General features: G+C 39.9%; 1 protein-coding gene and 1 pseudogene across 1 annotated transcript; both read right to left on the minus strand.

Moving 5' to 3' along the window:
- Positions 1-833: 833 nt before the first annotated feature.
- On the minus strand, positions 834-21,868 carry LOC137942968 (uncharacterized; annotated as a pseudogene).
- A 12-nt stretch (positions 21,869-21,880) lies between these two features.
- On the minus strand, positions 21,881-22,324 carry LOC137942969 (uncharacterized). The gene has a single exon (XM_068788683.1). The coding sequence runs from the start codon at positions 22,322-22,324 to the stop codon at positions 21,881-21,883; it is 444 nt and encodes a 147-aa protein (XP_068644784.1).
- Between the last annotated feature and the right edge of the window lie 439 nt (positions 22,325-22,763).

The raw sequence follows: 22,763 nt of genomic DNA on the forward strand, positions 1-22,763 counted from the left end.
AGGGTTTAGGGTATTAATTTTAATTTTTGTGCGTAATGTGTATTAATTGTTGCTTCATTGTGGGATTTAGGGTTGGGGTTTATGGTTCAATTTTGTCTTCATAGGGTTTAATTTCTGGATTAGGGTTAGGGTTTAGTGTATTTAGGGTTTGGTGCTTGGTATTTTAGGGTTTAGGGTTTATTGTATTTTTAGGGTTTACTCTTCTTTTTTTTAAATTTTTTTAGGGTTCTCAGTGTTTGGGTTTTAGTGCTTTTAGGGGTTTTAAGGTTAGGGTTTAGGGTTTAGGTTCTGGTTCTAGAATTAGGGTTTAGGGTTAATAGGGTTTAGGGTGTTGAGTCCAGTTCAAACAATGTTGAGTCGCCTACAAAGGCGTCCATTAGCCAACGAAACCCGACCCCCATCACTGACGAGGTACAGTTTGTTGTGACTGTGAAATCATATGGTGCTCTACTAGGGATGTTCGGTAAACTGGGACTTGATATGTGTGTTTTTGCAATGTTTAGTGGATCTACAATGAAAATAGTTTGGTTAATTTGGAAATGTCTTCGAGTGTTGTTGAAAATTATTGAAGTGCTATAGAATGATTTTACCATGTGGAGAGGAGATTCAGGTGTTATAAATATCCACCACTTGGTATTTTATTTTTTTTGGTTTGATGAGGACCATTTCAGATTTAGATTATAAATGGCTGTAAGAATACCACAAATTGCTCGATATTATGACATTTGGATCTTCGAAGAAGACAACAAAATGTTCAATCTCTTGGTCGAGCAGGTCAATATAGGGAACAAGTTGTCCAACAGGGTTTGGAAGCATGTGGTATATATGGACTGTCACCTGAACGTGCCAACTACAATACCCCAGGACTTAGCTTTCCTTGCATTCAATATAGCTTTTTTCTGAGCTTCTTTCATCCCATTGAGATCATATTCTTCCAAGAAGAAAACTTTGAGATATGGATCATAACGAAATGCCCTAATATGGGGATTTGCTATCATAAATGCCTCTAGATGGAATCTACCATCTGCAACAAATACAACAACATCAACTGCAACACTATTAGGAATTGTAGGAGATGCACTTCCCTTGAAGACAAAGGTTTAGATTGTGGAACAATGATATCAATACCAGAGTCAGCTAAAGCAAATTTAACAGCTCTCACAACTGTTGAGAATTGGATGGTCCCTGCCACTGCAATCTTTTTGTCACAAAAAAATGCTTTTAATTGTATTAATGATATGGTCTACACCAATTTTTATTTCAACGAAAACATATAAAGCAAGGATTTTGGTGTAATCTATTGGGACTAAACAGCTATGCCTGTAATGGATCAAAAGATCCAGAAAAATCATCCACACAGCAGCATGCCCCATATGTGATGTCAACCAGAATAAAGCACTCATCAACAGAAGCAAAGGTTTCAAAAATTTCGGAAAGAACAAGTGAGTACATGAGGAGACCTTCGGGGAATTGAAGGGCGACCCTTTTGGGGGTTTATTTCTCACCCAAATGCCTAACCGACCTACATTTTTTCACGCCAAAAATCTTTTAAAAATGGATTCTCTATGCATGTATAATGTCCCTCACCCCCTCATTGTCAAAGAGATCACAAAAACAGCAACAAATTATGTTTTTTTTTTGTAGTGACTACTTTGCTTCAAAGTAAGATAGTAGTATATTGCCTACATCTACAAAAATCGCCTGATCCCAATTTTTATTGATTTTCAACAAGCCTATTCATAAACTACTTGGCAATCTCACTTGGTTCTACCCATTGTCACTCTCCTTATCAACTCTTTGTTGGTCATCTTCTTCTATGACATAGCACTGACATATATGACTCTTTCATTAGCAAAGTCATAACATTTTCTCTTGGTTGGTCATATATGACTCTTTCATATCTGCTTTTCATCTCATGTTATATTTCTTTTTTATAAGATTAACTTATTAGACTCAAGATGATAAAGTACTGACACGTTTCTGGTTATTGTATTTGTTGTTCTTCATGAAATCCTCTGGTAATGTCATGAGTTACATTAGCACAAATGAGGAGAACCATGCTTTTAGTTCATGTTATGAAGTTATCATTGGATATCTTAGTTTTATACTATGTTTTATTTGCTATTTGTTTTATTTGAGTCATTAAAAATATTCGGCATAGGAATTGATTCTTAAAATATTAAGAGAGAAAAAAATTAATTGATTGTATAATGAGTACATTGTTTCTCTATTTATAATAGAGAAAACTCACAAAATCAAAATAAAATTAAACCTATCCACTTAAAACTTGAATAGAACTCCTAATACGAAACAAAGTAAATCACTATTACAGAGAACTGATAGAATCAAAAGATTTCTTATGAAAGATTTCTTATTTAATGTAATAACTAATCAATTATTTAATCAAATAGGTAGTAATTACTTAATTATTTAATTAAGTGAACACATTCTTATTATATAATTAACTAATTAATTTGTTTTGTAGGATTAATGGAGTCTGTAAGAACCACAATGACATACTATTTGATAATTGCTAATACTAGCTAATTAGAATAATATATTTACTAATTAAATAAGTATTGATTAGGTAAGAAAATAATTAAAAACCCATGATTTGTGGTAGTAAATTGGCCAATTGAGCTATTTAATGTAATAAATAATCAATTATTTAATTGAATAGGAAGTAATTACATAATTATTTAATTAATGGAACACATTCCAATGGAGTTGGTATGAAGAACTAGAATAATTTACTATTTGACTGCAACTAATACTAGTTGATTAATTTATATTTAATATATTTACTGATTAATAATTACTGATTTGGTAAGAAAATAATCAATTACATGATGATATGTGGTAATTAACTAGCCAATTGATATAATTAATTATATAACTAATCAACTATTTAATCACATGCAGGACTTACTTAATTAACTAATTAATATAACCTTTTCTTTTTATATAATTAAATAATTATTTCATTATTAATTGATTCAAATAATTTTTTTAGTTTTATTAGTTATTTTTTATTTTAATGACTAATTACTTTTCTTACCATTATTTTTTTTCTATGTTCACTTTTTATTATTATTTCATTTTTTACTTTTTTTATAATTCCTTATTTTCCCTTTTGTATTTTAAATTTTATTATTTTTTTATTTTTCCTTTAATCTTTTCTTCTTTAGGCTTTTTATATTTGCCCATGTCAATAGAGCTTGTCCAAATGGCGCCACATCAGCATGTCTATTAAGGAAAGAGGAAAGAGGAAAGAGAATGGGGAAAGGAGGAATTTTAGGTTTTAAAGGATGGGCTGGCATGGTGCTATATGGACAAGCTTTACTACGTGGGAAGTTGACGGATCGTATGAGGATTCCAAAGGTTGAAATCAGATAATTTGGGAAAAAGTTTATAAAGTCATTATTCAGGTAAATTAAAATTTTAAATCCAATATTCGAGTACAATTCCTTGAAATATAATAAAAATAATAATAAATTTCCACAAAATCCTTCTTATTACATGAGTTGCTAATTGGGTGTAATTAGATTGGACAACAACAACCTTCATGTAGGGCATATTGAGTGAGAATTTCTTAAAACCACTAAAATTTCAAATTTTGATCAATTCATTTTCTTTAATTTTTGTGAGAAAATTTTACTTTTGTGCAATGGTACCCTACCTATAAAGTAATATTTAATTAATCTATCTAATAATTACATAAAAAATTTAAAGCTACAACAATTCAAAGTAATATTTAATGAATTTCTTCTTTTGAATGTTGTAGATTAAAATATAATTTTATTTATTGAGAATTATGGTTCAATTGCATAATTCTAAACTTTTTTCAATCGATCCTTTAACTTTTTCTACGTAGCACAACAAGGTGCATCTATAGATGACAAAAATTCAAAATATTGGCGCTAGTCCTACATCATGACATAAAAACTATCAACTGTGAAATCTCCAGTCAGCGAAATATCAAGGAAAGTAGAGCTCCATGTTTAGCAAGTATTACATAAAAGGAAACTCTAGGGAAACAAGGATTCCTAATCAGACTAGAAAAGGTAGCCTCTTCGATTTATATATAACTGAGATAGGACTTGCTCTCTTTTGCCTAGTAGCATTGTCGGATCATACCATCTTCCTTTAGTCCACGTTTTCCATCTTTGTTGTCAGATCTTGCTCTATTCTTGCATCTTGGGGATCGACCTACTACTCTTATATTGTTTTAATGGAGGTCAGCTTGCCCGAAGACTGTTAGGGAAAAATCTTCGATGACAACAAGACAAGTAACAAGTAATCATACACGACACAATATTTTACGTGGTTTTTCAAATTGCCTACGGCCATGGGAGATGTAGATGATTTTATAGAAAAATTGAAGAATCACAATACAGTCTGTTTCTCACACAAGATATACAACTCGCAAGAGTCTTCTCTCTATTTCGTGTCAACAACTTTCGGCGAGACCAAAACTTCTCCCTGCTTCGTCTTCCTGGTGCACACACAGGCACTAATATGAAATCTCGAGGGAGTTCTATAAACCTCTTTGTTTCAGTAAGTCCTAGACATTGTTATTCCGACAGCAGTGTCAAACAGCAGCACCAGTAATAGCGATGGCAACGGCAACGAACTGTAACTCCAAAAACAACAACGACAACGTCATCGTTCTTCTCGAGTCTCTCTTTTTGCCGAGAGACTCTATTTCGTACTCTATTTTTGTTTCAGAAATAGAGTCGAAGTCCTGCCGTACACCATCGGCAACGGCGATGGTAGTGACGTCGTACTGCAGCTTCGGCAACGGCGTCGAGCCTCGAAGCACTATTTCTCCTAACCACGGCATCGCCTGAAGGTCTCTCAAAAAACCTCTACTATTTTTTGAGAGCTCCTCTGTCGCTCTCTGCTTTTTGCCCTGACCCTGTTTGGAAACCTAAGGGTTTTTATGTTATGCACGCAATAACATTATTATTTTAGTGTTTTCTTTTATTTACTTTATTTATTTCAGTTTTAGGCCATAGGGGTATTTTTGGAATATTTTATTTATATGGGTATTTTTGTAATATTTTATCTTAAACCCTAACCGGGTGAACCCTATTTAAGGGGTAAGAGTAATGAGAAAAGAAAAGCATTGAAGTATTAAGAATTAGGTTTAATCTAACATAAAGAGGCTTAGAGTTCTCCTCAACGAGCTCTAGGGTATCAAGCTTCCCTTTGGCTTGATCTTCGTTTACGTCTTCCCCATGTCTTCCTACTACCCATATGGTAATGCTTGGAAGACCCGTAACCCGTGGTAGACCCCAAATCCTCCCAAAGAATCCACGTGTCAGATCCGGGACCGTAACAACTGGTATCAGAGCGGGAACACAATGAATTATGGAACACAAGCTCGCATGGAGAAGGTATACAATTCCGCGGACAAACTTTGCAAAGAATTTGGAGAAGCACGAGCATTATATGAAATTTTCATGGAATGCTGGACAAGAGAGCCACGCGCTGCCGCAAAATAGGTCACATGACCTGAATTTGCTGAGCATGACAGCCGCACAGAAGACACAGAAGCTATCTCGGACGGACAGAAGACTGTCTCGAGAAAGCTCTCCAAAAATCCAAAATCCGACGACAGATACACCGGAATTTCAAAAATGGCAAAGGATCACCCTTTCCCAATGGATGCCGTGCGTATCTCCACACCGAAGCTGCAGCGGGGTGGGGATTTCCTAACAGAGGAAATCCTGAAATCGTCGGCACCGGAGGATTTTGGGATGACCGAAAATCTGAAATCGGAGGGGAATAGAAAATTCCGTCGGCGCCATAGGCAAAATTTCCGACGGAATTTCCACTGGGCTCTGTTCCGGGGGGCTGAGAAACAGAGGTTCTCTGTCTCGGCAATGCTCCCAGCGGCGAAGCCCCAATGGGCTTCTCGTCGCCACCGGCGAAGCAGGATAGTTCGTCGGCGCCGTAAGAAACTTTTCCGCAAGGGATCTTGGTTCCGGGAGGCTGAGGAACGACGATTCACAAGTTTTCGAGACCCCTCTATCTCGGAAACTATCCAGGCAGCGAAGCCCCGACGGGCTGTGATTCGCCACCAGAAAATCATGCTATTCCGTCGATGCCGGGAGAGAAGAAGGAGACGCCGGTCGCCGGACTTCGTCGGTGCTGTGAGGAATGGAACTGCCGGCCGTAGAGTTCAGGAGCGGCCGAAGGAAGAAGACGACTCCCGATTAAATTTTCCTAAGTTAGGAAAATTTAATCGGCCCGGTCCGCTGAGTCGCAAGCCAAACCGGGTCAACCCAGGTTAACTCGGACGGGCCCAAAAAAAAAAAGGAAGCGGGCAAAGAGAGGGGGCGTCATAGCTTTCGCGGATGCTACTTCAGCACGGGTGAAGACGTCGGCATACAAACACTACTTCCGAGCTTGAGGACAAGCTCGTTTTCCAAGGGGGGTGTAATGTTATGCACGCAATAACATTATTATTTTAGTGTTTTCTTTAATTTACTTTATTTTATTTTAGTTTTAGGTCATAGGGGTATTTTTGGAATTATTTATTAATAGGGATATTTTTGGAATATTTTATTCATAGGGATATGTCTGTAATATTTTATTAAACCCTAACAGGGTGAACCCTATTTAAGGGGTAAGAGTAATGAGAAAAGGAAGCATTGAAGTATTAAGAATTAGGTTTAATCTAACGTAAAGAGGCTTAGAGTTCTCCTCAACGAGCTCTAGGGTATCAAGCTTCCCTTTGGCTTGATCTTTCGTTTTAGTTCTCCATGTCTTCCTTCAATCCTTACTATCCGTACGGTAATCTGTGGCAAATTGCAGATCCACCCAAAGAATCCTTGTGCCAGATCAGGGACCGTAACAACTTGGTATCAGAGCAGGGTAACCCGACAGAGAGAAGCACCAATGAATACTTTGAATTGCTTGAAAGAAAATTTGATATTGCCCTAGAGAGGTTCTCTAAATTTAATCTCGATATAGAGAGGTTGAATGGGCGGATTAACAACGTAACAAGTTTAACGAGGGGAAGGACCACAACGCCGGCACAAAACGCAGGGGGAGAGTTTGCTGCGAGAGAGAAACTCACTGCAGAAGTCGCTCAAGATGTATCGGAAGGGCAGGAGACGCAAGAAATCAGAGCGCCCCCTGTCTCTCCAGCGGCGGCGAAATCCGAAATTGGGGACACAAATCAAAAATTGGACTCCAAATTTCCAAAATCTGACGGTCGGGACTCAAGAAACCCAAAATCGGAGGGGTTTTCTGCTAATACCTCGTCGGCGTTGGACAAATTGGGTGAGACCTCAAATCCGAATTCACACCAACAAGGCTCACGACAAGCAAAACACCTTGCCGAACAGGAGAAGGTAATATTTCCGGTGCTTCTTCCGATCGGGATGTGTTTCGGAGAGCACTCTGTCTTGGAAAAATTCCAAGCTCCGACGCCTCAGAGGACTTCTCTTCGTCACCGGAGAAGTAGGAGATCCCGTCGGCGAAATAGGTGACAATTCTGCAAGGGGTCTCTGTTCCGGGGGGGCCAACGGGCTGCGATTCACCGCCGGAGCAGCAGGAGACTCCGTCGGCGAAATTTCCGCACTATGCGGTGCCGTGAGGACGGCATATGACCGTCGCCCGCCTTAGTCGGTGCCATGAGGGGAGGAGCCGAGGTTCCCGCAATGTCCGACGGCCGCTCATTTCAGGATCGACATGAGGAGGAAGATTTCCGATTTCCCCAGAAGAGCCGTCAGTGAAATTTCCGTCGAAGGAGGAAGATGACTCCCGATTCAATTTTTCCTAAGTTAGGAAAATTTGATGAGTGCAGGAAACTGAGTCGCGCGCGGGACCAGGGGTCCAATACCGAGTCAACCCAGGCCAACTCGGACCGGGTCAACTCGGGAAAAAAAAAAAAAAATCTTTCGCTGGCTTGAGGCAATCCGATACCGCGGTTGACACGAGCGCAGACACTACTTCCAATCTTGAGGACAAGCTCGTCTTCTAGAGGGGGTGTAATGTTATGCACGCAATAACATTATTATTTTAGTGTTTTCTTTTATTTACTTTATTTATTTCAGTTTTAGGCCATAGGGGTATTTTTGGAATATTTTATTTATAGGGGTATTTTTGTAATATTTTATCTTAAACCCTAACCGGGTGAACCCTATTTAAGGGGTAAGAGTAATGAGAAAAGAAAAGCATTGAAGTATTAAGAATTAGGTTTAATCTAACGTAAAGAGGCTTAGAGTTCTCCTCAACGAGCTCTAGGGTATCAAGCTTCCCTTTGGCTTGATCTTCGTTTACGTCTTCCCCATGTCTTCCTACTACCCATATGGTAATGCTTGGAAGACCCGTAACCCGTGGCAGACCCCAGATCCTCCCAAAGAATCCACGTGTCAGATCCGGGACCGTAACATTTTATTTCACAAACAGAGTCGCAGTTTCCTCTTGAGAGACTCTCTACACGCAACGTCTCTGTTTCGGCAACATAGACGAAGGCTTCATGCTGAGGGACTCTGTTTGCACACCATCTTTGTTTCGGCAACAGAGTCGTGTGCAGTGGACAAGACTCCACAGTCCTCAACATTTCTCCCACTTGGAGACTGGTACACCAACTGCATCGCCCTCTTCCTCAAACATGATATCCTCCATTTTTGCAACTCACTACCCCTGTCTTCTTACTAGAAGACCCACTGAAGCTACGTACAACTTCAGTTTCTCAAGAATAACACCCTTTGTCAACATATTAATAGGGTTCTTCCCTTGTGGAAGTTTTGTTAACTCCCATGTCTGATTCCCTAATAGGGTATCCATCTCATCCTTCATGGCTAGCTCCCAGTTGATAGAATAGTCATCTTTAGAGGTTTCTTCGTAACTTTGCGGTTCTCTACCATCTGTCAAAAAAATATAAATCAAAGTAGGTGAGAAACGCTGTGGAGGATGAATAGTCCTTACTGACATGCGAACTGCAGCTGTAGGAGTGGACGTCTCTAGATCTGACTGTGGAATAATAGGAGGTGGTGCACTGGACCCACTCTCCCTGTCACTCGTATCTCTGCACTACACTATGGCCTCTGGTAGGTCATCCTGTCTAATAAAGTCGCACTCCATAGGAGCTGCTTCAGGAACTATACTGAACCTATCCTTGTACACAATCTTCTTATAATCTTTCGGCTCTGATACCAATTGTTACGGAAAAATCGTCGATGACAATAAGACAAGCAACAAGTAATCATGCACGATACAATATTTTACATGGTTTGGCAAATTGCCTACGTCCATGGGAGCTGTAGAGAATTTTATTGATCAGTTGAAGAATCACAATACAGTCTGTTTCTCACACCAGAAATACAACCCAAAAGAGACTTCTCTCTATTTCGTCCCAATGAGTTTCGACGAGACCGAAACTTCTCCATGCTTCATCTTGCTGGTGGACACATAGGTACCAATACGAAATCCCTAGGGAGCGCCGTAAACATCTATGTTCCGGTAAGTCCTAGACTCTGCTCTTCCCACAAAAGTGTCGAATAGTAGCACGGGTAACGGCAACAGCAATGGCAACGAACAGTAACTCCGGCAACGGCGATGACAACGTCGTCGTTCTTCTCGAGTCTCTCTTTTTGCCAGGAGACTATTTCACACTCTGTTTCTGTTTCAGAAACAGAGTCGAAGTCCCGCCCTACAGCACCGACAACGGCGACGGCAGTGGCATCGTACAGCGGCTCTGACTGTGACGATGGCAACGTTGTCGATCCAACAGAGTGCCAGTCAAATCTTTTTTGCCATTTTCCGGCTTCCACCCCCACTCTCAAGTTGCCACGCAATTCAAGAAAGAGCACACGCGGTTTGCCAACAATGAGGTGACCTGCCATTCCCGGTCGACTGCCCATAGTGCGTAATAGACCTACCTTTTTCCTGCCAAAAATATTTTCAAAATGTATTCTATGTACCCTCACCCCCTCTTTGTCTAAGCAAACGAGAGATCACAAAAAAATGCAACAAATTATGATTATTCTCAATTGTGAACAAACAATGAAATGCAAGACTCTCAACACGCAGCGTCCCTATTTTGGCAATAGAGACAAAGTCTTCCTAACGAGGGACTCTATTTGCAAACCATCTCTATTTCAGCAACAAAGTCATGTGCAGAGGACCAGGCTCCACAGTCCTCAACAAAGACATCTCACTTGAAATTCTTTCATGTCAGCCCAAGAAATGACAACTCAAGTGTGAGGCTATTTTAAAGAAATGACAAAATATGATCAAGAAAGTTAGTTTCTTTCACTGCCAAATCAATTGACTTCGGTTTTGCCTATCTCAAATACAACGACTATGGCTTCATACGTGAATGTATGTTTTGTCGATTTGACGACAAAGGGGCACTCACGCTCCATGAGTCCCTCGTCTTCCCTTCACATTACAACATTAAGAATATGGGTTCATGCAATGGGGTCATCTTCTAGTGCAAGAAAATCCATACTAATCTCAAACTTAGTTACTATCTCTATAATCCCATTACCAAGCATCTCATGACTCTTCCTCCACTCCCTCCTTTCAGAATGGCCCATGACCCCTTTGATAGTTGTTTCCCTTTTTTAGGTTTAACCCTGTAAAATTTAGGATATCATGAACGGAACTTTAGATCAACAAGAAAGAAGAAGAAGAAGAAGAAGAGAGAAGGAGAAGAGAAGAAGAAGAACGAGGAAGGAGAGAGTTTGGATTAAGGGAGAAGAGGGTTGCGTCAAAAAGAAAAATGAGGGCGGGACAAATTTTTGGAAAGAGAGGAGAGTGCTTCAATGCCCTACCTCTTAGCCAATGTCTTTATTTATAGTTTTACAATGCCCTTAGGGCTACAACTTGATAAAACAAAAGACATAAAAGGAACACATATTTACACTTCTATGCCATCTTTATGGAAAGTACCATATTTTACACATATGCCACTCCTTTGACGTGTGGGCTTCTTGTCTTGAGCTCGTGGGCTTGAGCCCATCTTCCAACACTCTTCCTCAAGCTGGAGGAGAAAAGACATCATAAATACCCAACTTGCCACATATAAATGATTGGATTTTAGATGTAATGGTTTAGTGAGAATATTAGCTACTTGCTCTTGAGATGACACATGTTTGAGAGAGATTATTCCTGCTTGAAACCTCTCCCATATAAAATGACAATCCACCTCAATATGTTTATTTATTTCATGAAAAACTGGATTTGAAGTGATATAAATGGCTGCTTGATTATCAAAATGCAGATTCAAGGACCCCATTTTATAAAAATCTAGTTCCGTAAGAAGAATCCTGACCCATAAAATTTCACTAATGGTATGGGCCATAGCTTTGTATTCTGCTTCGGCGCTAGATCTTGCAACCACATTTTGCTTCTTACTTTTCCATGTAACCAAGTTTCCCCCAACCAGAGTACAATATCCTGATGTTGATTTTCTATCATCAGGAGATCTGGCCCAATCTGCATCTGAGAAGCCTTCTATGTTGAAGTGCCCATGTTTTTTATACAGCAATCCTCTTCCTGGAGCTCCTTTTAGATAACGTAATATTCTCTCTAAAGCCTGTCAATGGGTAATTTGTGGTTTGTGCATGAATTGACTCACCACACTTACATCATATGATATGTCTAGCCTAGTTACCATGAGATAAATCAGTTTTCCCTTGAGTCTTTGATATTTGCCAATATCAATATCTTCTTCGTTTGTGGCACATAATTTTAAATTTGTATCCATAGGTGTGTCAACTGGTCTACAACCCTTCATTCTTATTTCTTCAAGGAGATCCAAGACATATTTCCTTTGAGACAATATTATCCCATGTCTGGATTGAAGAACTTCTATACCCAAAAAATATTTAAGCTTACCAAGGTCTTTAGTCTTGAATTCCTGACATATCATCTGCTTCACCTCTTGCATGCTCAAAGCATCGTCATCGGTTAAGATAATATCATCCACGTATACGGCCAATAATATTTTTCCTTTGACCATATCTTTATAATATACAGAATGATCAACTGAGCACCGATGAAAACCAAACCGAAGGAGTGTTTGACTAAATTTATCAAACCAAGCCCGAGGGGACTACTTAAGCCCATATAAAGACTTTTTAAACTGGCATACTGACTCCCCCTCAACCACATAACCCGGTGGTTGAACCATATAAATTTCCTCACTGATATCACCATTTAAAAAAGCATTTTAACATCCAACTAATAGACGGGCCATGAGGAGTTAGCAGCAATAGATAAGATGATGCGTACCGAATTCAATTTTGCAACATGAGAGAAGGTCTCCTCATAATCTATCCCATAGTACTGCGTATAGCCCTTAGCCACCAGTCAAGCTTTAAAACAAGCAACCGATTCATCTGGATTATGTTTCACCAAAAAAACCCATCGACAACCAACCTATCTTTTACCTTTCGGGAGTGATGTTAAGTACCAGGTTTGGTTTTCGTATAAGGCGTGCATTTCTTTATCCATAGCCGCCTTCCATACTGGATGTCTCAGAGCCTCCTGATACGACTGTGGAATGGAAGTAGAAGAAAGGGACAAAAGAAACTGAAAACACTCGGAAGACAAGTGATGGTGAGACATAAAATTTGAGATAGGATGCGAAGTAGTATAGGAGTGACATTTTTTTCTTAAAGCAATAGGCCGAGCTGTACCTTCAGGCCCATACATAGGAGGAGAAGGACTTACCTCGGGTGGATCCGACAACTCCATAGGTGAAGATACGGCCAATGCATCAGAGAATGGATCCACTTCAAGATTGAACGACATAAGCGGACAAGGAGTAGTAGAAGGACAAGTCCATCCTAGAGGAGCATCATGGGAGGAGTAGAAGGGGGTGTCCTCAAAGAAAGTCACATCCCTAGAGATAAACATCCTCCTAAGGGTAGGATTGTAACAGACATAACCTTTTTGGGTGCGAGAGTACCCCAAAAAAATGCACCTCATAGACCGAGGATCGAGTTTATTTTTATGTGGGGATGCAACATGAACAAAACACGTACATCCAAACACTTTCAAAGGAAGAGAAAGAGGATCTTCACCATTAAATAACACAGAGTAAGAAGTTTTATGATGAAGGACTGATGAAGGTAACCTATTAATGAGAAAGCATGTTGTAAGTATAGCATGAGGCCAATAGAAATAGGGTACCTTCATGGAGTAGAGGAGGCCCCGAGCAACTTCAAGAAGATAACGATTCTTCCTTTCAGCAACACCATTTTTTTGAGGAGTATAGGCACATGATGTTTGATGAATAAGCCCATTACTCTCACAAAATGATTTGAAGTCATGAGACATGTATTCCTTAGCATTATCAGTTCTAAGGGTTTGAATTTTCTTCCCAAATTGTGTTAAGACCATAGCATGAAAATTTTTAAACAAAGGAAAAATTTCGGAACGCTCTTTAAATAAATATAACCAAGTCACTCGAGTAAAATCATCAAAAAAAATGACAAAATATTTAACTTGGGTAATATTTGAGACACATAAAGGGCCCCATACATCAGAATGTATTAGCTCAAATGGAGCAGTACTTGTAGTTGTAAGACGAGGAGAATATGTACTCCTGACATGTTCACTTAATTGACAAACCTCAAAACTGAAATTAGAAAGTCCTTTTAAAGATGGAACCAAAGAATGAAGTGAAGGGATAGATGGATGACCAAGTCGATTGTGCCAAATTTGGGCCTCAGATGTAGTGGACGATAATGCAAATAATGGTGGAAGAGTGAAGTAGTACAAGCCCCCCTTTTCCGGATGATGATTCAGCCTTATCTTCATTTTTCTCAACGTTAACCGAGACTGGGTTAGTTGTGGTCCAATTAGGCTTGCCATGACGTTTCCAGCATGATGCCACTAGGTGGTTTTGACAGCCACAATAAGTGCAAAGTTGAGGCTTAGTACGGAAAGAATTCTGATCCGTTCTACCACCTCTATTTTCAGCCCCTCTCATAGTTCTGCCCCGTCCTCAGGATGGGGAAGATGTTCCCCGATTGCTAGAGAGCATCGCCGATGGAGCATCAATAGGAGAAGGAGGGGATGGATCCGGTATCTGAAGTAATGTGGCACTAATATCATCGAAGGATGGAAGAGCAGAAGAACTTAGAAGCTGAGTTTTGGCCACCTCAAGGTATGGTTTAATATTCAATAAGCAAATGGCTGCTGCCAAAGCTTCTCTTTGTCATTCTTGAATGACAATATCAGTGGAATATGGCTGAGCTAGTTTCCATTCTTGAAGAAGACCTCAAAACTGTACCAAAAATTCATGAATATTATCTCCATGTTTCGTATGCAGCATGTTTTGTAAGACATCATATATTTTTTGTAATGAAGTAGTGCTTGAGTAAAGCTTGGCACAAGTGTCCCATATGTTCTTGGCGGTTTCCAAGTGGACCACATTGTTGGCCACCTGCTCTTCCATCCTATTAATGAGCCAACTTATCACCATGTTATCGTCCTTAACCCACTTGTGGTAGGACGCATCTTCTTCATCAATCGGAGGAGGAAAGTGAGCAACGTGGCTCAAGAGGTCACTAGTAATAAGAACCATCCGAACCGATTGTGACCAGCTCATGTAATTGGAAAGACATCTAAGTGGAATTGTAGTAAGACGGAGTATATCACTCTTATTACTATTGTATCCAATTTCCATGATGAGGTACGTAAAATATGGAGGTCAAGGGAAAAAGTCTTCTTCAAAGAACAACGACTCAATGTAATTTGAAGAACCTGTAGACCAAATCAGTCACCAACAAAAGAGAACAAGAACCAATTTCTTTCACGAGGGCAAGCACCAAATTATCAACAAATTTATACCTTTAGAAAGTGATAATAACATCCAGCCATCACTCAACTTCTCTTGTATTCATAAGAACAAAGAGAAGAATGTAGATGCAACCGATTAGGCTTTAATCCAAACTCCAACACAAATGAACAATAGACAAAAATTTAGAGAAGATTTAACAGCAAACCAAGACACTTGGAAGAGATTTTTCTTCAGCTCATGGGAAACTTCAACGTAAAAAAAATTTCAATTGTTGAAGTTAAAAAAAAAAGGAACTACAAAGGGTAAATGACTGCTGGAATTTCATCAAACATATAATGGGCATCCAACAACATAACACAAACCCATGAGTAACCTTAAGTAGGAGAAGATACAACAACATGTGCTGGAATTCTACCTCAAATGAGATGGATCCAAATTACATAAAGGTAATTGAATTTCACCCATCAATCTTAATAAGATGCAAACAGCAAATGATCTTGATCATTCTTGTAATTGATTTACAAGGAGTCAAAATTATAACATCAATTTAGTTATAGAAATAAATCTTTACAACATATAAAGATTTATCTTGACTTGATGTGACTCAAATTCAAGAAGTATAGAAAAACAGTAAAAAGGAGTATGTAAATAAGAAAAGGAAACCAAAAAAAAACGTAAACAAGAAGAGCATGAACTTATCTCTTCATGATTGAACTCCTTTCACAACTTCTTGAACAAATTTCATAATAACTCCATGAAGAGAGATCCAAAACTCCTTACTCTGATACCATGTAGAATTTAGGATCTCTTGAAAGGAACTTTAGATCAACAAGAAAGAAGAAGAAGAAGAAGAGAGAAGGAACAAAGAAGAAGATTAACGAGGAAGGAGAGAGTTTGGATTAAGGGAGAAGAGGGTTGCGTCAAAAACAAAAATGAGGGCTAGACGAATTTGTGGAAAGAGAGGAGAGTGCTTCAATGCGCTACCTCTTAGCCAATGCCTTTATTCATAGTTTTACAACGCCCTTAGGGCTACAACTTGATAAAACAAAATATATAAAAGGAACACATATATACACTTCTATGCCATATTTATGGAAAGTACCATATTTTACACATATGCTACTCCTTTGATGTGTGGGCTTCTTGTCTTGAGCTTGTGGACTTGAGCCCATCTTCCAACAAACCCATTACTAGGTAGTTTCCCATAGATGTAAGAATACTGAGCCTGAGTTTGGATTATACGTTAAATGGGATTTGGTCTAGAAATAAGCCTGAGTTTTCTCCATCAACAGGTTACTCTCCAAAATTCCTGGAATTTTGTCTACCATGATTGAAGGTATGCATCTTGGGTTTCAGATTTCTTTTTATGAATATTATATTGCCTTAGAATTTCTGATTTTCATTTGGAATCTCTCGTCTTGATTACAATTCCATTAATTTTTTTGTAAAATGTTGTCTATATTTTTATTATACCGTAAATAAAAATAAAAATTATGTGTCATTTTTTAGTAGAGGAGGAGGTAGACTTACGATGAGGCCTTATGAACCCCGCGTTTCTTCGATTGCCAGTGGTGGCACGTGCGACTGTCAATACGTTGTGTGCCTAGAGGATCTCAATCCTGCTAGTGCTCCCCAGCAAGACGGTGTCCAAGAGAGGTAGTGATGCTTCTGAATAGCCTCCCCGACCAGACAGGATGACTGCATTGGTGTGCCAGAGTAGGTTGCTAAGTGTGTTGGAGGTGACATCATGTTAGTGGGATCAGATGCGCCCGTGGGAAGAAAAGGATTACAGCCAGCCATCAGCCGTCGTTCGGGTCTGCAGAGGGGGTCATCGACGACGGGGCTCGTTGTGTGCTCTGGCTTCGAACCATCGATGTTTAGTGTGCATTTTCTTCCTGACTCCCGGTTGGTCTTGTTCCTCACTTCCAGTTGCCTAGAGACTGTCGTTGCACATAACTGATTCTCGTTCGAGAGATGTTGCTTCGGTGGGTGGCAATGAACACTAGACAATGCATCGAAGTGCAGCCGAGAGGAGCAGTCACAGAGCACCGAGAGAGAGAGAGAGAGAGAGAGAGAGAGAGAGAGAGAGAGAGAGAGAGAGAGAGAGAGAGAGAGAGAGAGAGAGAGAGAGAGAGAGAGAGAGAGAGAGAGAGAGAGAGAGAGAGAGAGAGAGAGAGAGAGAGATGTTGTAAAGGAAGCCTGTGTACACCGACGTGCTGCACTCTTCGGACTCACACTGGCGACAATGGCACCCAAGGAAGGAGACGGCAGTGCGGGGAAGTGAGTACAGTCCCAGACGGACGAGACACCTAGCTGTTAGCAGTCGAGAGCGGCACGAGGGAACAGAGTAGAGACCGGTATTGTGTGCGCCGGTGTTCCGTGCTCTCATTGGTAGGGGCAGCAAAACGTATTTGTATATATAGTTTATTTTCTTTTTTAACGGTTTGAAATGTTCGGGTAGAAGTGAAGAGGGAAAAAACTACGATTTTGTTTTGTTTTCCATTATTAATGTAGTGCGGTTAAGTTTTGACTCGGTCGGAGAATGTTTTATTTCTTTAATCCAATGACATAGCGCTCCTTTTTAATTTTTTATATCTCGATTTTTTCTTAATATTTGAATTTTTATTTTATTTTATGGAAAGAATGTGAAAAAGACCGACAGAACACGAGGGAAGAAGGAAGCCAGGAAAGGGATTGGTAGGATGGAGAGAGTTTGGATTAAGGGAGAGGAGGGTTGCGTCAAAAACAAAAATGAGGGCTAGACAAATTTGTGGAAAGAGAGGAGAGTGCTTCAATGCTCTACCTCTTAGCCAATGCCTTTATTTATAGTTTTACAACGCCCTTAGGGCTACAACTTGATAAAACAAAATACATAAAAGGAACACATATATACACTTCTATGCCGTATTTATGGAAAGTACCATATTTTACACATATGCCACTCCTTTGACGTGTGGGCTTCTTGTCTTGAGCTCATGGGCTTGAGCCCATCTTCCAACAAACCCATTACTAGGTAGTTTCCCATAGATGTAAGGATAGTGAGCCTGAGTTTGGATTATACGTTAAATGGGATTTGGTCTAGAAATAAGCCTGAGTTTTCTCCATCAACAGGTTACTTTCCAAAATTCCTGGAATTTTGTCTACCATGACTGAAGGTATGAATCTTGGGTTTCAGATTTCTTTTTATGAATATTATATTGCCTTAGAATTTCTGATTTTCATTTGGAATCTCTCGACTTGATTAAAATTCCATTATTTTTTTTGTAAAATGAGTCTATATTTTTATTATGCCGTAAATAAAAATAAAAATTATGTGTCATTTTTTAGTAGAGGAGGATGTAGACTTACGATGAGGCCTTATGAGCCCCGCGTTTCTTCAATTGCCAGTGGTGGCACATGCGACTGTCAATACGTTGTGTGCCTAGAGGATCTCAATCACGCTGGTGCTCCCCAACAAGATAGTGTCCAAGAGAGGTAGTGATGCTTCCGAATAGCGTCCCCGACCAGACAGGATGACTGCACTGGTGCGCCAGAGTAGGTTGCTAAGTGTGTTGAAGGTGACATCATGTTAGTGGGAACGGATGTGCCCATGGGAAGAAAAGGATTACAACCAGCCATCAGCCGTCGTTCGGGTCTGCAGAGGGGATCGTCGACGACGGGAGTCGAATGACGGGGCTCGTTGTGTGCTCTGGCTTCGAACCATCGATGTTTTGTGCTCATTTTCTTCCCGACTCCCAGTTGGTCTTGTTCCTCACTTCCAGTTGCCTAGAGACTATCATTGCGCATAACTGATTCTCATTCGAGAGACGTTGCTTCGGTGTGTGGCAATGAACACTAGACAATGCGTCGAAGTGCAGCCTAGAGGAGCAGTCATAGAGCACCGAGAGAGAGAGAGAGAGATGTTGTAATGGAAGCCTATGTACACCGACGTGCTGCGCTCGTCTGACGCACACCGGCGACAATGGCACCTGAGGAAGGAGACGGCGGTGAGGGGATGTGAGTAGAGTCCCAAATGGACGAGACGGCTGGCTGTTAGCAGCCGAGAGCGGCACGAGGGAATAGAGTAGAGATTGGTGTTGTGTGCGCCGGTGTTCCGTGCTCTCATTGGTAGGGGCAGCAAAATGTATTTGTATATATAGTTTGTTTTCTTTTTTAACGGTTTGAAATGTTCAGGTAGAAGTGAAGAGGGAAAAACTACGATTTTGTTTTGTTTTCCATTATTAATGTAGTGCGGTTAAGTTTTGACACGGTCGAAGAATGTTTTATTTCTTTAATCCAATGACATAGCGCTCCTTCTTATTTTTTTATATCTCAATTTTTTCTTAAGATTTGAATTTTTTATTTTATTTTATGGAAAGAATGTGGAAAAGACCGACAGAACACGAGGGAAGAAGGAAGCCAGGAAAGGGATTGGTAGGATGGAGAGGGTAACACAAACGGCTACGATCAATAAAATTTTGCATTTTGATAAATGTGGTAGAAAGAAAAAATTTTGAGTAAGATAGGCAAGCTAAAACACTTTTGCAATTTCAGTTATGTAATAAGAATCAGGCTCTATTCTCTTTCTCCAATGAACTAACCCATCAGCTCAGTTTCAATTTTAGTTAATGATGCTAATGCTGACAGATTTCAGATCACCTTTGTGCTCACTCTAGGAAAATAACACACAAAGTAATTGACTTCAGTTCTAATAGGAGGGGTTAGTCAACTCACGCAGGAGATGAACTTCAGCCGCATTACTCGGTTCATCTCCTGACATCGTTAGTGGAGCACCAGTGCATGATTCATGTTGATGAATCAAAAGAACCCAAAAATCATCTCTATAGTTTAATTTCAGGAATCCAGATTCTGTAGTATATTGAGAATCATCTAGATGAAGCGGGCGGGATGCCTCAAACCCTTGTCGAATTTTTTCTTTTCAGTCTCTCTTCTACACTCTTCCCTCTCTCGGTCTAATTCTTCTCTCGTCTCTTCTTCTTCCGAAATTTTTTTACTCCTTTCGTCCTTTGTCTCCCTTCTCCCTTCTCCCTCTCGTTGCGATTGTTTTCTCGGCCTCCCACTCCCTTGTCCCTATAGCTATTCTCTCTTCGCCCAAAATACCTCCTGATTTCGTTTGATTTCCCCCATTTCAATTTCGATTTTCTTTGATTTTTGACATTTCGGCGTCGATTTCTTCAATTCTACTTCGATTCGACTTCGATTTCACCCTTCAACTACAATTTTCCCCAAATTTAAGAAGGTATGCTTAAACCCTGACTTTTTTATTATTTTAGTGTTATATTTGATCTAATTTTATTTTTTGTGCATAATGTGTATTAATTGTTTCTTAATTGTGGGATTTAGGGTTGGGGTTTATGATTCAATTTTGTCTTCATATGGTTTAATTTCGGGATTAGGGTTAGGGCTTAGTGTATTTAGGGTTTGATGCTTGGTATTTTAGGGTTTAGTTTTTATTTTTTATTTTTTTAGGGTTCTCAGTTTTTCAGTTTTTGGGTTTTAGGGCTTTTAGGGGTTTTAAGGTTAGGGTTTAGGGTTTAGGTTCATGTTCAAGAATTAGGGTTTAGGGTTAATAGGGTTTAGGGCTTTGGGTGTTGAGTCCAGTTCAAACAATGCTGAGTAACCTACACAGGCGTCCATTAGCTGACGAAACCCGACCCCCATCACTGACGAGGTACAGTTTGTAGTGACTGCGAAATCATACGGGGCTCTACCAGGGATGTTCGGTGAATTTGGACTTGATATGTGTGTTCTTGCAGTGTTTAGTGTATCTACAATGGAAATAGTTTGGTTAATTTTGAAATGTTTTAGAATATTGTTGAAAATTATTGAAGTGCTGTAGAATGACTTTGCCATGTGGAGAGGCGATTCAGGTGTTATAAATATCCACCACATGGTATTTTATTTTTTTGTGGTTTGATGAGGACCATCTCGGATTTAGATTATAAATGGTTGTAAGAAGACCACAATTGCTCGATATTATAGCATGTGGATCTTCAAAAAAGACAACAAAATGCTCGATCTTTTGGTTGAGCAGGTCAATATAGGGAGCAAGTTGCCCAACAGGGTTTGGAAGCATGAGGTATATATGGACTGTTGCCCGAGCGTCCCATGCACTATACCCCTGGAGTTAGCTTTCCTTGCATTCAATATTTCTTTTTTCTAAGCTTGTTGAATCCCATTGAGATCATATTCTTCCAAGAAAAAAACTTTAAGATATGGATCATATCGAAATGCCTCTAGATGGAATCTACAATCTGCAACAAATTCAATAGCATCAACTACAACACTAATAAGAATTGTAGGAGATGCACTTCCCCTGAGCTTGTTTCATCCCATTGAGATCATATTCTTCCAAGTAGAAAACTTTGAGATATGGATCATATCGAAATGCCCTAATTGTAGGTTTAGACTGTGGAACAATGATATCAATACCATATTGAGGAGACCTTCGGGGAATTGAAGGGCGACACTTACAATTCGCCATATTGATTTATGAATTTCGAAGTTATAATTTGTGGGGAGCAGGGAAACTGCAATATTGAGGGAAGGATTGTTAAGAGTCGAATCAGGGACTTGATTTCTGAAGAAACAAACGCTTAGGAGGGGGTCTCGGGTTTTTGGAGGAAAGAGCAGTGTTGGGTTCCATCTGATTAGCACGCTACGTGAAAGAAGATTTCCAAGAAAGTCACGACAGTTACCAATGGCAGACTCACCTTTTATAGAGAAAACAATGAGAAGCGAATCGGAACAAACAAAATACTTGAAGAGTAAAAAATACAACATGAACCAATATGATTTACTTACAGAACATAGAATTCTTCTATAAAACCTTTACTTCACAAAATTTCTATAAAACCTGTCGTATGTGTGAAAAATTTGGGGATAACCCCTGCTCTCATCCACTTCCATTGAACCCGAACCCATTCATGTTACTGTTCGATAAAATTTGAATCCGAGATCTGTGCTGGAGGAGCTTTGAGTCTTACCCCAAAACAATTGATCAAAAGGAAGACGAAGCTCCGTCTGAGACTGCTGAAATGGATTCATGTAAGAAATTGGAAGATAAGCGATGTTGTTTCCCTGAGATTCCATCTCACAGACGAGCTACAAATTATGCGAGTGATCAACTGTGGGTTGCGTCTCAATTTTTCTGTCTGATGCTCCTTCGCACACCAGTCCCATTCCCTTGGGAAATTCCAATCTCTGTTTCGCTTCTTCCTGTTTGCCAGAAATTTTGTAAGACAAATTCCGCAGAGATTCTTTCGACGAGTTGGCGCTTAAAGTGGTTGGATGCTTACGTATTTTTTCATTGCTTCGATTACTGTACTTTGTGAGAATGCGAAGAACTTCAAGCTTATTTGGAGGCCAGGAATGAGGAGAGAATTTTTTCTCGCTTTGGGGAGGAGAACACAAGAAGAAGACGTCAATGCCGTAGAGCAGAGACAATCGATGGCACTTATTCTTCACCCCTTCGACTCGGTTCTTGAAAACCTTGCAGCGAGCCCTTTCATCACCGATGAACTTCATCTCGAGTTTAGATCTCACCATGGCAACTATGCGAAATCGAGAAGAAATTTGGGAAAACTGTGATAGGAGCATTGAAGTAAGAGAGTGAGTGCCAGTTGTTTTCCAGTTTCCGATTTCCACGTCCACTCACAAGTCACCACGGAAGAGCACACTCCTTATTCCCGGTCGACCACCCAAATGCCTAACCGACCAACCTTTTTCACGCGCAATGTCTCTGTTTTGGCAACATAGACGAAGTCTTCCTGTCGAGGGACTCTGTTCGCACATTGTCTCTGTTTCGGCAATTGAGTCATGTGCAGTGGACTAGGCTCCACAATCCTCAACAATTCTCCCACTAGGAGACTGGTACACCAACTGCATCGCCCTCTTCCTCAAACATGATATCCTCCACCTCTGTAACTCACTGCCCTTGTCATCATACTAGAAGACCAACTGAAGTTGCGCACAACTTCGGTTTCTC

This window comes from Aristolochia californica, unplaced genomic scaffold, assembly GCF_029961685.1.
Source record: "Aristolochia californica isolate CCGP_79_NKW_82.1479 unplaced genomic scaffold, dmAriCali1.0.hap1 SCAF_10, whole genome shotgun sequence".
NCBI lineage: Eukaryota > Viridiplantae > Streptophyta > Magnoliopsida > Piperales > Aristolochiaceae > Aristolochia > Aristolochia californica.